General features: G+C 38.7%; 1 protein-coding gene across 2 annotated transcripts in view; it reads right to left on the reverse strand.

Annotated features, from left to right (window-relative positions):
- LOC126297728 (apoptotic protease-activating factor 1) overlaps positions 1 to 14441 on the reverse strand; it is a 257592-nt gene that overhangs the window by 20511 nt on the left and 222640 nt on the right. For both annotated transcript variants that reach the window (XM_049988868.1, XM_049988869.1), the window contains 2 exons: positions 12072 to 12191; positions 1558 to 1821 (listed from right to left, as the gene is read on the reverse strand). In XM_049988868.1, the coding sequence (XP_049844825.1) occupies positions 1558 to 1821; positions 12072 to 12191 (384 nt within the window). The remainder of the gene's footprint in view (positions 1 to 1557; positions 1822 to 12071; positions 12192 to 14441) is intronic.

Here is a 14441-nt window from a genome sequence, read left to right on the forward strand (position 1 = left end):
ATTTAGACAAGATCATTGTTGTCAACCACAACTAGCTCTTTACTCACACAAAGTGTAGAATGCTATCTACAAGGGATTTAAAATTGATTCTGTGTTTCTAATTTCCAAAAGGATTTTGACACTGTACTTCACAAGCGGTTTGTAATCAAATTGCATGCTTATGGAATATCATCTCAGTTATGTGATGGATTAACAATTTCCTGTCAGAGGTATCACAGTTCATAGTAATTGACAGAAAGTCATTGAGTAAAACAGAAGTAATTTCTGGCATTCCCCAAGGTAGTGTTATAGGCCCTCTGCTGTTCCTTGTCTATATAAACAATTCAGAAGACAATCTGAGCAGTCGTCTTAGGTTGTTTGCAGATGACACTGTCGTTTACCATCTGGTAAAGCCATCAGAAGATCAAATAAACTTCAGTTACACAATAAATCAATCAAATCTTACTACTATTACGACATGATCAGGCCCAGTGGACCACACACATCTACAAGTAAATTCAACTAAATACCTAGGAATTACAATTATGATCAACTTAAACTGGAAGCAATACATAGAAAATGTTGTGGGGAAGGTGAACCAAACACTGCATTTTATTGGCACAACATTTAGAAGATGCAACAGGTTTACTAAAGAGATTGCCTACACTATGCTTGTCCATCCTCTTTTGGAGTACTTCTGCATGGTGTCAGATTCTCGCATCCCGCACACGGGTTCCCGGGTTTGATTCCCGGTGGGGTCAGAGATTTTCTCTGCCTTGTGATGACTGGGTGTTGTGTGATGTCCTTAGGTTAGTTAGGTTTAAGTAGTTCTAAGTTCTAGGGGACTGATGACCATAGATGTTAAGTCCCATAGTGCTCAGAAACATTTGAGCCATTTTTTTGAAATTTCTTGGAGAAATAACACAGGTAAATGAATGAGAAATATTCAAAATAGATTAACATATCAGAAAAATGGAAACAGCTTATGACTTATCCAAGAACATCTAAAATACGAAAGGCATCCCTAGGAACATGGAATTAACACTAGTTTCACCAGAATATTTACATGAATGTGAATACTTGACAATGAATTATATGCCAACAAGACTGAGACACTAGTAATGGGCGCCGCAAGGGAAGAGATGGTCGCAAAATCAGCAATAATAAAGAAATTTATCAGATTATCCAGGGAATATCAGTAGCAATGACAAAAAGAGATTAAGTTTCTTTATGAAATAATTGAGAACAGATTACTCAAACAAATATTTACATATCTCTGGGGAAAGAAATCAATAACAGCTTGCATTAAAGGGTTTACAAAACATACAGAAAACATTATTTTTCATGATTCAGGAATAACAGAGAAAAAATTATTCAGAAAAAAATTAATATATTAAACGTAGGATGGTTCGAATGCAAGGAAACAAAGAAATCAAGAGATGCTTGGCTAGGAAAAAGGAAAAAATAACATGCAGAAAAGATGAACTGAAGCTGGAATATATCCTAGTTGGTCAATAAACTACATGTGAGACCATTTCATTATTTTTAAAATCAAACTTCGAAGAACAAAACACTTACATAAATACTGCCATTTTCTTGACCAAGAGCTATCAACTGACCACATGGTGAGAAACAACAGCAATGTGGAGGGCTGGATACTCTTTTTGTTTCAGAATAGAGTTCCCTTTCAGAATTAGTAAGCCAAATGATATGAAAGCAATTGTTTTTGTCAGCCATAGCCAGTATCTCTTGGTGAGGGCAGAAATCAGCACCAGTGATTGTAGCATCTCGTATTTGGCCAACTATCACTTCTTCCAATTCCCCGGTATCAATCCTTGAAACCTAGACAAAAAAAAAAAAAAAAAAAAAAAAAAAAAATAATCGTTACTATTGCACACAACTTGCACAGCTCAATGAAAACCTACAGCAAAATTAATTTCTTACATGACTAAAACAAAATCTTTGGGAAACATATTCATGTGTTGGATAAATCCATTCTATGATCAACTCAACAGACTGTATTCTTATAAGTGTTATATCACTCATTGTGTGCATATCAGCAGTGTGTGCATATCAAGAAAATAAAAAACAGTTTATTGAACTGCAAGCCCCAAACACTTCATATTCACATGTCTTCTAACTAAAGAAGGGAACTATATATCATTAGACAGTAACCAGCTCAAAGATGGTTAGAAGCACTTCATACTATCTAACTACATAAAGTATTTATTTTACCAGGCAAGATTAGAGCCTAAAAATCCTCTCTTACTTTTAACTGGACATCTTGAAAGATACTCTTTATACTTGACATTGAAATGTGTGTAGAAAATGAGTTATACACAATAATAATAATAACACAATAATGATAATAATGAAAAGATAATTATTATGATAATATAGAATCTTAACAACATTAACATTTTTTGTAATATACTTTTGTCATGTGAGAATAATGCCTTAAAATAGAAAATCTTAGCAGTGGTACTGAAAGAGTCAAATTTGGAGAAGCAATTAACTGATGTGGGGAGAGATGATGCTGCTGATGATGACAATAATAATAATAATAATAATAATAATAATAATAATAATAATAATAATAATTTAAACAAAAAAACAGAAACGCAAGAAAGTAACGTAAAAGTGAAGGAGGTAGGTGTAAAAAAACCTAGTATTGTGATGACAATGTTAAAAATATCCAGATCTGCTACTGTAAGGGACAAGACATTTAGGACGTATAAAAGGAAAGCTATGTTCAATCACAACTGGATAAATAAAATGTGCAATATTAAAAATTTATATAAAGTTTAGAACTCTGGATGGAATGAACTTTAGTGACACACTTCATAATTCTTTGTCACATGATAAAATGTTGTGACACATCAGTTGGGAAAATTTAAACCAGATTCTGATGAGTGATGAAAGCTGGAAACCTAATACTGAAACACTCAGCAGGAGAGAATGAGATCTCTGGCATATCCATATGCTAAAAATCTGAGCATGTATGAAAACTTTTGCAGTCCATTCAAACAGGATGGAGAAACAATTAAATATGCACTATGTCTGTGGCTCAATCACCTTCTTACAGAAAAAATAAATTAAATAAAAAAAAATAATTTATGTGTTTTTTACTCAGTAAATAGATGGTTGAGGTGACATTTTAACATTGGCTTTTACAACCATGACCTCATCAATAGGGATAAAAGCAAAACACTGTGTCTGAACTCAGAAGTGGTAAAAGGAACATAGAACAAAATATCAAAAACAGCAGTACATGGGCAAGCTTATCACAAAACTTAATTCAAACAAGTAGCTGTCAGACTCTGGAAGTATTCCAGTTGTTTGACTGTTAATTCACTTGGTGTCATGGCATTTTGAAAATGATTTTTTTGGTGAGAATCATCAACAGTGTATAGCAAACAGTATTTCTAGACAATATTATGGGGCAAGATTGCAATAATGGTCAACAGATTATAGTGGAAAAGGATACATAAATAAAGCTCTTCTGCCAATTTGTGAAATATAAAATTTTGTCAAAGGAATTCTTCAAACATTCCAAAATATGCATGATCTTATGTCAGTAGTCTATTACCTCCAGTGCTTTGTCCATCAAATTCTAAACAGTGTTTCATTTTCAGTTCAAAACTGCTAAAAGTTAATTTTTCCTTGAAAAACTGGGCAGTGCAGTACAGGATCTCACACAGCAGAGGACCTGCAACATGTGCTACATGGATAAATTGCCTCTGCTTGCAGGACACTTTACTTCCCATATGGTTGAAAATGAGAAGATAAAGTTATGATATGGAGAGCCAGGATGCTGGATGTACTGAATATAGTAATGCAGTTATGAAATAATGATAGGAAATTAATATGAGAGAAAGGTATTCATGGAAAAGACCAATGAAGAACACAGAGCATGTGAAAAGCACACCATTTATCTACACACAAACACCATAATTGTCCCTGATGAGAACTACTATGACAAAATAATCAAATGCGGCAAATGTACAGGGGATGAACAAAAATATGGAATCACTGTTGAGAAATGCAAGCTTGAACATAAATGCACAAGCTATCCAATCCAGCAGGTTGAGCTGTTGTATTTGACCATGCATGGCATCTGTGCAATGTCCTCAGTGTGTTGCAAGTGTCACTCATGGCCAGAACAGTGTTCTATGGAGTTTTGAGGGCATTAGGTTGGAGCTAAGTAAAGTCAAACATGGGTTGATACTTGTGTGGTGGGTGCTTCAGTAAGCAAGGTAGCTGATGTGTTTGGTGTTTCAAGAGGTATCATACTGAAGACTTATACCACATAGAGGAAAAGCAGAAAAAACAGTGACTGCCATGTCACGCTTCAGATGAAAGAGTGCATTGAGTGAATATGACATATGGTTATTCGGGAGAACCCTATCAGCACCAAAACAACATGAAGGGAGCTGTATCAGCAGACAATTGCAGAGCAAGCTGGAAATCCAAAGCCACTCATCAGTGACGCAAATGACTGTAACAGGAAAATATTGTGCTGAAGTCATAAAAACTGGACTATGGAACAATGGAAAAAGTCATTTGGTCTGATGATTTTGTTTCCCAGTGTTTCCAACTTCTGGACAAGTTTATGTCCCAAGAGTGAAATATGGTGAAGTTTTGGCAATGATATGGGCAGCCATATCATGGTATTCCATGTGCCCCATGGTTACTCTGCAAGGGTGCATTACCACTAAGAGCTATGTGAACATTTTAGCAGATCAGATCCATCCCATGGTACAATGTTTGTTCGCCAATGGTGATTCTATGTTCCAAGATGACAGGTCCCCTGTTTACATAGCCTGCATTGTCTAGGACTAATTTTGTCAGCCCAAGGATGAGTTGTCACATCTCCCCAGCCACCACAGTCACTAGATCCCATTGTTATTGAGCCTTTGTGGTCTGCTTTGGAGAGAATGATGCATGATCACAAGCCACCTTCAAACCATTACCTGAAATTGACATTATTTTGCAGGAACAATGGTACAAGAGTCCCTTGAATACCATACGCAACCTGTATTTATCCATTCCAAAATGACTGGAAGCTACACTACTGGCCATTAAAATTGCTACACCATGAAGATGACATGCTACAGATGCGAAATTTAACCGACAGGAAGAAGATGATGTGATATGCAAATGATTAGCTTTTCAGGGCATTCACACAAGGTTGGCGCTTGTGGCAACACCTACAACGTGCTGACATGAGGAAAGTTTCCAACTGATTTCTCATACACAAACAGCAGTTGACTGGCGTTGCCTAGTGAAATGTTGTTGTGATGCCTCGTGTAAGGAGGAGAAATGCATACCATCACGTTTCCGACTTTGATAAAGGTCAGATTGTAGTCTATCATGATTACGGTTTATCATATCGCGACATTGCTGCTCTCGTTGGTCAAGATCCAATGACTATTAGCAGAATTTGGAATTGGTGGGTTCAGGAGGGTAATACGGAACGCCTTGCTGGATCCCAACAGCCTCGTATCACTAGTATTCGAGATGACAGGCACCTTATCCGCATGGCTGTAACGGATCGTGCAGCCACGTCTTGATCCCTGTGTCAACAGATGGGGACGTTTGCAAGACAGCCATCTGCATGAACAGTTTGATGACGTTTGCACCAGCACGGACTCTCAGCTCGGAAACCATGGATGCAGTTACCCTTGACGCTGCATTACAGACAGGAGTGCCTGCGATGGTGTACTCAACGTCCAACCTGGGTGCACGAATTGCAAAATGTCATTTTTTTGGATGAATCCAGGTTCTGTTTACAGCATCGTAATGGTCGCATCCATGTTTGGCGACATCGCGGTGAATACACATTGGAAGTGTGTATTCGTCATCTCCATACTGGTGTATCACCTGGCATGGTGGTATGGGGTGCCATTGGTTACACGTCTCAGTCACCTCTTGTACGCATCAATGGCACTTTGAACACTGGATTTTACATTTCAGATGTGTTATGACCTGTGGCTCTACCCTTCATTTGATCCCTACGAAATGCTACATTTCAGCAGGATAATACACGACCGCATGTTGCAGGTCCTGCACGGGCCTTTCTGGATACAGAAAATGTTCGACTGCTGCCCTGGCCAGCACATTCTCCAGATCTCTCACCAATTGAAAACATCTGGTCAATGGTGGCCGAGCAACTGGCTCATCACAATACGCCAGTCACCACTCTTGATGAACAGGTATTGTGTTGAAGCTGCATGGGCAGCTGTACCTGTACATGCCATCCAAGCTCTGTTTGACTCAATGCCCAGGTATATGGCTGTTATTACAGCCAGAGATGGTTGTTCTGGGTACTGATTTCTCAGGATCTATGCACTCAAATTGCGTGAAAATGTAATCACATGTCAGTTCTAGTATTCAGCCAACTGATAAGGAACAATGGACTTCAAAACTTTTGACACTGAGACCGTAATGTTCCACTCACTGGTCTGGATCCTTGTGACAACTATTGCAAGGTGTTTGCTTTCATACATTTGACACCATATGTGCCCATCTGTCTGATGGTGCATAAAACATGATTCATCTGCAAAGACCACCTTTCACCATCCAGTGGATGCCTAGTTGCATTTGTCAGTGATGAACAACAGTCAACTTGAGTGCATGAACCACACACCTCCTGTGGACGCTCATCTGCAGCAACATTCACTGAACAGTCATTGAGGAGACACTGTTGGTAGCCCCTTGGTTCATATGGGCAGTAAGTTGCTGACTGTTGCACATCTATTCAACAGTACATGTCTCTGCAGCCATCATTCACACCTGTCGTCGTCTATGTCCCATGGTGCACCACAGTTGCTACGGCACCAGTTTTGGATAGCACCTTTTTGCCATGCACGTCATACTTCGACCACAGCGGCACACAAACAGTTTAGAAACTTAGCTGTTTTTTAAATGCTTCCACCCTAGGCCCAAACACCAATGATCATGCCCTTTAGGATGTCAGATTGATCCTTTTCCGCATTATGGCAACAACCTTTAGGATGTCAGATTGATCCTTTTCCGCATTATGGCAACAACTGAATTTTTTTCTGCACCCCTTGGCATACTTTACATGCCTTCCACTTCTAGTGCTGCCACCTGCCATCTGTGAGCAGTTACTTCCCATTGACATTGAACATAGGGGTTGATCACATTAATGTTACTGGACTGTGTATAAACCAAACTGTAGGATGGAAGTACTTAACAGTTTTGTCTTTCGCATGTGAGATCATTCCAAATAGGTATGTGATGGTTGAGTGGTGGATTTCACTGTCCAGAGATAGCCATCCATCACTTCCAACCACACTTGTTCCCACTGACTTGTGACCTTATATGTCAATTGTGAGTTTTTTAGAACAAGGGAAAGCAGCAAATAGTAACAGTGCACTCATTGCAAGCACCTGTTGCTACCCGATTAACTAATTCATTTACTTTGATTTGCAAGTGTCCATGTTACCAGCAGAATGACAAATTCTTCTTCTTACTTTGTACGCAGAGAGGTGTGACTTCAGTATTCTCGACTTACTTCTCAACTTGGAATAAATGTCACACAGCCCGTGAGACACTCAGTGGGGTTAGTGCAGATGCAGACTTTCCTGGCACAATCTCATCTCATCTGCTCCAAAAGCCATAATTTCACATGTATGAGAGTGGTCTGAAAAGTTCTCAGAACAGAATAGACAAAAAAGGACCACTGAAACATTTTTTTTATTTTTCACTGCAGACTCCTTGTAGATTAATGCACTTGGTCTAACGATGTTCCAGTGCCTTGATCCATCTCAAAAATAAGTTTCCTCCAGGCCTGAAAAATAGCTGTCAACTCCAGCTATCAATTCTTCATTTGAAGTGAATCATCATCCATCAAGAAAACTTTTCAGTTTTGGGAAGAGATGGAAGAGTGATGGAGCCATATCAGGTGAACAAGGTGTGGCAACAATTCATACCTTACTTCTTGTAATTTTGCCACAGAAATGGCACATGTGTGTGAGTGTGCACGGAAGATGAATTTCTTCCTTGCTAAACCTGGCTGTTTTTCATGTATTTTTTGTTGCAATTTGTCCAGGAGGTTAGCATAGTATTCTCCAGTAATTTTTTGCCCAGTAGGGAGATAATCTACAAACAGAATCTGCTTCACACCCAAGAACACTGATTCCATGACCTTTCCCGCCAAAGGAATTGTCTTTGCTTTCTTTGGTGGCACAGAATCAGCATGTTTCCACTGCTTTGACTGTTGTTTTGTCTCTGGGGTATAGTAGTGCACCTAAGTTTCATCTGTGGTCACAAACCGGTGCAAAAACATCTTGTTTGTTTATCCTAAAATGGGCCAAACATTGTTCCGATACGTCCATTCTCATGCGTTTTTGATCCAGAATCAACGAGTCGTGGCACCCATCTTGCAGATAATTTTTTCATTTCTAATTATTCAGTTAAAATGTGATATGCCCTTTCAGATGACACCTGGCAAGCATGAGCAATTTCATGCACTTTCCATCGGCAATCCTCCATGACCATTTTCGGAGTTGTGACACATCCTGGCCGATGACTGTGTGGTTCATTATCTAAGCACTCCCAACCAAATTTAAATTCATTTGTCCACTTGGCAACAGTTGAATATGAAGGAGCAAAGTCACCCAGCATATTCTGGAAATCGGCATAAATGTCCTTTGCTTTCACACCTTTCATTACGAAGTACTTAATCACTGTTCGAATCTCGATTTTTTCCATCTTTGCAAATCACTATGCGGGAACAACAACAGAGCAACATCACCACCACAGCTCTCTTCCATGAGCACTGACGCGGTACATGTTTACAGGTAACAGTTCAATGAATATCATGTGCACAACTCGTTGCGCTAGCGCTGACATCTCATGGTGATTCCGAGAACTTTTCAAAGCACCCTCGTAATTTTGTATCATTACAGTAAACTGAATGGCAGTTGTACCTTAATGACACAATCACAGAAAATTACCAAGAAGCTAAATTAAATCCCTTGCTTAAGACGATCAGTGTGGGCCTCACAAGTGTGGTGATCTTTTAAAACCTAATGCAAGACTTATTTCTATCCAACTAAATCTCATTAAGTTGAGCTCAGCATGGAACCCAAATGGACTAGTTGTTAATGGATGATTTATGAAGGCTGTCGATGATTAATAAAGGGAAGTTCCATTGTCAGGAAAAAAACAAAAGTACTGAATCTTTCACTGTACAGCAGAGAGTGGGCTGTTTTGAAACTTCTTGGCAGATCACAACTATGTACCACACTGTGATTCCAGTTAGAAATTTGCCTTTCGAGACAGAGTTCTATGAATTAAGCTACCCAGGTATGACTCTCAGTCAGTCCCCACTGCTTTACTTCCACTAGCACCTTTACTTCCAAACTTCACAGAAGTTCTACTGCCTACCTTGTAGTGTTAGTACCACAAGAAACGTTAATGCAGGGGAATGGCTTAGCCACAGCCTAGGGGATTAGTTACAGACTGCATCTTTCACTCTGCAGTGGAGCAAGTATTATTTTGAAAATTCTTTGCAGATAGAAACTGTGTACTAGACTGGGGTTTGAACTGAGGATCTTGCCTTTCAAGCGCAATGCTCTACCAACTGAGCTATTCTTGTAAGCCTCCTGGCCCAGTACACAGTTTTATCAGCCATGACATCTCAAAGCCATTTCTCTGCAATATGCTTTCTTCCAGGAGTGCTTGTCCCACAGGGTATGAAGGAAAGCTTGTGTGAAGTGTGTAAAGTAAAAGACAGGTACTGGCAGAAATAAAGCTGGGAGGATGGGTCATGAATCATGCCTTATTTTGATATCTTTGTGTATTTTAATGTTTTTATTCTGAAAAGCATTCCATTAAGTTATACAGAGAGCAAGATATACAGACAATTAGCGATATTACTTTAACACATTAGCATTTATTGTAATCCACAACAATAACTCTTGAATGTGATATTTTGGTAGCCTCATGTATGATTTGTTCTTTGGACAGTAGCAGAATAACCTCTTAAGTCACAGATGAGAACACTTAAATTATCTGTAATATGTACAGTGCGTAAATGGTATGGCAATGGCACAGCTTTCATAACTCTGTTTAGCAGCTCATCAAAAAATATTTTAAGTTTTGAATAGCTTTTTGTGCACTAAGGATAGAAGACTGATTGCAACTGAGTTACCCATTTGGGTCACCTCCCTTGTACTTATTATTTTTAGTACTGGCTTTGATGCTTAATTTTTTTGTACTTCTATGTAACTTATGAAATAAAAATGTTGTAGAATCCAAAAATGTCTATTTTTTGAGATGTATAACTCATGCCACATTCCCTGTACAGCTGACATTGATTAGCAATCCTTTTTCATGTGGTAAACAACAGTACATAAAAAACAATGGTAGGTTGAATATTTTGCATCCATATCTGTTAGCATGGAAACTTCCTGTTTTGGGTAAACTGTGCACCTATGCATTAGCATACCTTTCTTGAAGTGTTTCCTTTATATAAAATTTGGAAAATGCACACCAATAAAAAGTAAATGATTCCTGTAATTAGAACACCTTCCTGTATTAGTCTCTCTCCACACTGTTGCATAAGTTTCTATAAGTTCTCTGACCAAAGACAAAGAAATCTATACTATAAACAACAAAACATGCAATACAGTGTGCTTGTGCCGTCTGATGGAAGAAGACCTTATGCAGAAGTGAACAAGTGTGTGGATTAAATGGTGACAGCAGAATATGGAGAGGACTGAATGTGACATAGGACAGGGTGTGCTTCATCTGATGTTTTATTGATTTTTACATTGTTAACAAAAGACTTTTAAATATTCTTATACTTTTTCATAAAGATGAGTGCCTCAAAATGCATTGTGTGACTTGTGATCTTACCACAAATTTTATGTGGTTGAGCCAGTTTTTATATTTTGCTGCAAAACTGCCCATAAATACAGGAAATTATGTAGTACTCTTAACATATTATATTATTAACTAGTGACCCGGCCCAGCTTTGCACTGGTAGCATTAAATATCTATGGCCAGACATCTTGTGTGGCATAGCATGTTTTGTTTGCAGACCACAGTGTAGAAATATGAATAAATTTCAGAGAACAACATTAAGTAATTGTATATTATCACTTTCATATATCTTGCATGACATAAGCAGTGCAGAACAAGAAAGTTGTCTGGAGGCAGCATGTTGTGTGTTCCATATTGAATTGGCATTTGGAGTGACATGTCATGGTGATAATGGGACAATGTTGTGGTGTACGTAATATGTTTACAACCAATAAAAAAACTGTATGCACATCATGAGTGTATGTTTGTGTGAGTGATTCAATATATATTGAGGGCTGGCTGAGGTGACACAAATAAAAGAAAAAATGCATGACATACTTGTTTAGCTGATGTTACAGCACTCTTCCTGTGAAGCTTAATAAACACTGTGATGCATTGTTGAGACTCATTGCCGCAATTCTACGACATGGACTCTTTAACGACAAACTTCTTCATCACACCAAACAAAAAATTGTGTCCATATCTAGATTTGATTCAAGGCAGACAAAGCTGCTGAAGTGGGTTTTCAAAAAATGTTTTACTTGTAGCATAAAAAATTAAAGCCACATATTTTTGATTTGCACATTTTTTCGCTATACAACTGGCCTCAGATGATTCCAGGGAAACTATTGGTTAAAAATGTTTGATTATTTCAAACTGTACGTCTCACATCACAGCCTGATGATGAGGTGGTTAACTTTTCATTACTGGTCATATTATTATGACATGTTAAGTTGAATAACTCCCTGCTGTTGGTCAAAGAATTGTCTGTGAATTAAGATAGCAAATTGTAAGGGAAGCAAAAATTGGCAGTCTGAGATTACTGTCAATGTTCTTTTAGGTGATTTAGTATAGTGTATTGAATTTGGTTGTGGCCAGGTTCAGTGACATGGTCCTTATACCATGCAGAATCCAGCTTGCATGTGTTGAAATTTTTACATGCTATCAAATCATCTTACAGAGAGAATTTTATATCACATAAATAATTTATAACAAACATTTATTCAATAAAAGTATACACAGACCAACAGTCATACCTTTACACTTCCATCCTTAGAGCATGATAACATTTTTCTTGTATCAGACAACAAAAAACATTTCACAACCAGATCTTTGATCCCATAACAAGGAAGTACTTCACCAGATAAGTGCCACATCTATAACAAAAGAAAATTAATAAGGAAATTGAGAAAATGTAACTGCAAAATATAAGTAGGTTACAAAAAATATGCGACTATCATAAATAACTTTCTTGTGGTTTCACTACCTTCACTGATGCTTCATAGAAAAACAAAGCATATCTGCATGTAATTCCTATTCCCTGCTTCCTCTCCCTGTGTGTATTGTTTATTTATGACTTGAAGAGGGTGGGGAGAGAGGAGATATGGAAATGGCTATGGACAGAATTACCCTGGCATCTGCCGCAAGGGACAACATAATATCAGTTTGTAGTTGATGGTTAGGGACACAACATCATTGATACACATAGTCTGCCAAAACCAGTAGAGAGATACAGAGACAGATAGATAGAGAGAGAGATCTACACATTCTGAATAGCAACTGTTTCCATAGCTTCTGGAGACGTCTCATTAGAATCATCAGTGTCTGACATGAACACAAGAGCAAGACGGTCATTTGGAACTAGCCTCCCTCACGTACAAGTCCAGTATCTTAACAACAGACCATATCACAGAGTGTCACACCCCTGTAATAGTTTTGGTCAAAGTCAGGCAGGAATAAGTATTCTACTTACTAAGCACAGTATGTGATGTTATTAATGACAGAGCATTACTCCCGAAGTGTTCTATATAATTTTCAATTTGAAGGTTGGTTAATTTGCATAACACATATTTTAGAAGAAAATGGAAAAAATACACTTAATCTGCAGCTGTGAAGGTGGAGAGAATTGTCCATAAACTTTGCCCAGGTTAGTTAGTCAGATGGATGGGTTATCATTAATCCCATTTACAGGTCTGACTTACTCACTCCTGTGCTTTCTAAACGTATTTGTGTAGTAGCCCAGGGACACTATGGTACACATAGCACACGCCACCATTCAAACAGCATTCTCACAACTACCTGATGTGGCTACCAGGGGTAGCCCAGTCACTGACCGTTGCCAGGTCCGCTGTGCACCTGCAGTACTACACCAGCAACACCTAACGTGGGTAGTGTCTTTATGAAGGCAAGAATGGGCTTTTGGGTCCTCAGTTGTTAAATGTGTTCAACAAATGTAAACTACTTTCATTGTATTCTTGTTGGCATCCCTCTATGGCCTAATAAATTGTAGCTATTTCATGGTTGTATGTTTGCTCATGTTCCTAGTTAGAACACAAGTGGCGAGGTCAAGGGTCTAATTTTCATATGTTTAGGACTCTCTGGTTTTTCTGCCATTTGCCTCTTTCATGGAGGCTTTATTCCAGTCATTTCTGCAACAACAGCACATGCATATGGCGATGTTGGAATGGTGTTGGCAATGGTGACCCACGCGCAGCCATCAGTTGTTCACCCATCGCTGTTCCCCACCAATGATGAATCCGTGGAAGACTAGGATTCTTGTGAGAAGCAGCTTCACCAAAATTTCATGGCATTCTGATTGGCTGACAAGGAGGTTTGTAAAGTTCTTTTTTTATTGTGAACTTACTGTGCCAGTTAGCATCTCTTCAGGTACCAGCACCACTTTCTTTTGACGATATGTGTTGTTTGCTGTCCTCCTATCACCACAAGTGTATGCATGTGGTTAATGCATGTGTTAAATTATATTAAAGTCACAAATAGCTGTAGCAATTGTACTGAGCTCAGGCGGTCATGCTTCATGGCCCCAGTTGTGTTGGTTTGTCATTGCTAAGTCTCAGGAGGCTTATGTGAACACCACTGTCAGAGATACAATCATTAATTTGGCCTTCAATTCAAGGATCCTATGTTAGATGAGGTTCTGAATATTGTGCAGTTGCCTAATGTCTCACACACTGTGGGCCACCAATTAGAGATTTGGAGTGATGTCGCTGTTGTTGACAGCATTTAGATCCAGTACATGGAGTCTAGTGCACTGGGAGAAGAGGACTGTGTTGCAAACAAGTGAACTGGGCCAATGAAGACATACACATTGGTGGAGGCAGGAATAGCAAATGCCACTTCCTTCATGCCCCTCTTGTTTTGTACAGTGTAAGTGGGTGGGCCTCTGACTGTAAGTAGAAAACAGAGTACACAGGAGTGGTATGTCAATCTCCATCCACTCCCCCTGCCCAGGAGTCATCAATGGACATTGATATTCGTACTATAAGACCTGAGTCTCTCAAGGCATATGCAATGTTCAAGTAACTTAAGGGAATGCAGTCAGGTGACACTGTCGACTACTGACACCTGACTACATTCCCGTAAGTTATTTGGATATTCATACTGTTTCA

Source organism: Schistocerca gregaria, chromosome X (assembly GCF_023897955.1).
Source record: "Schistocerca gregaria isolate iqSchGreg1 chromosome X, iqSchGreg1.2, whole genome shotgun sequence".
Classification (NCBI taxonomy): Eukaryota; Metazoa; Arthropoda; class Insecta; order Orthoptera; family Acrididae; genus Schistocerca; species Schistocerca gregaria.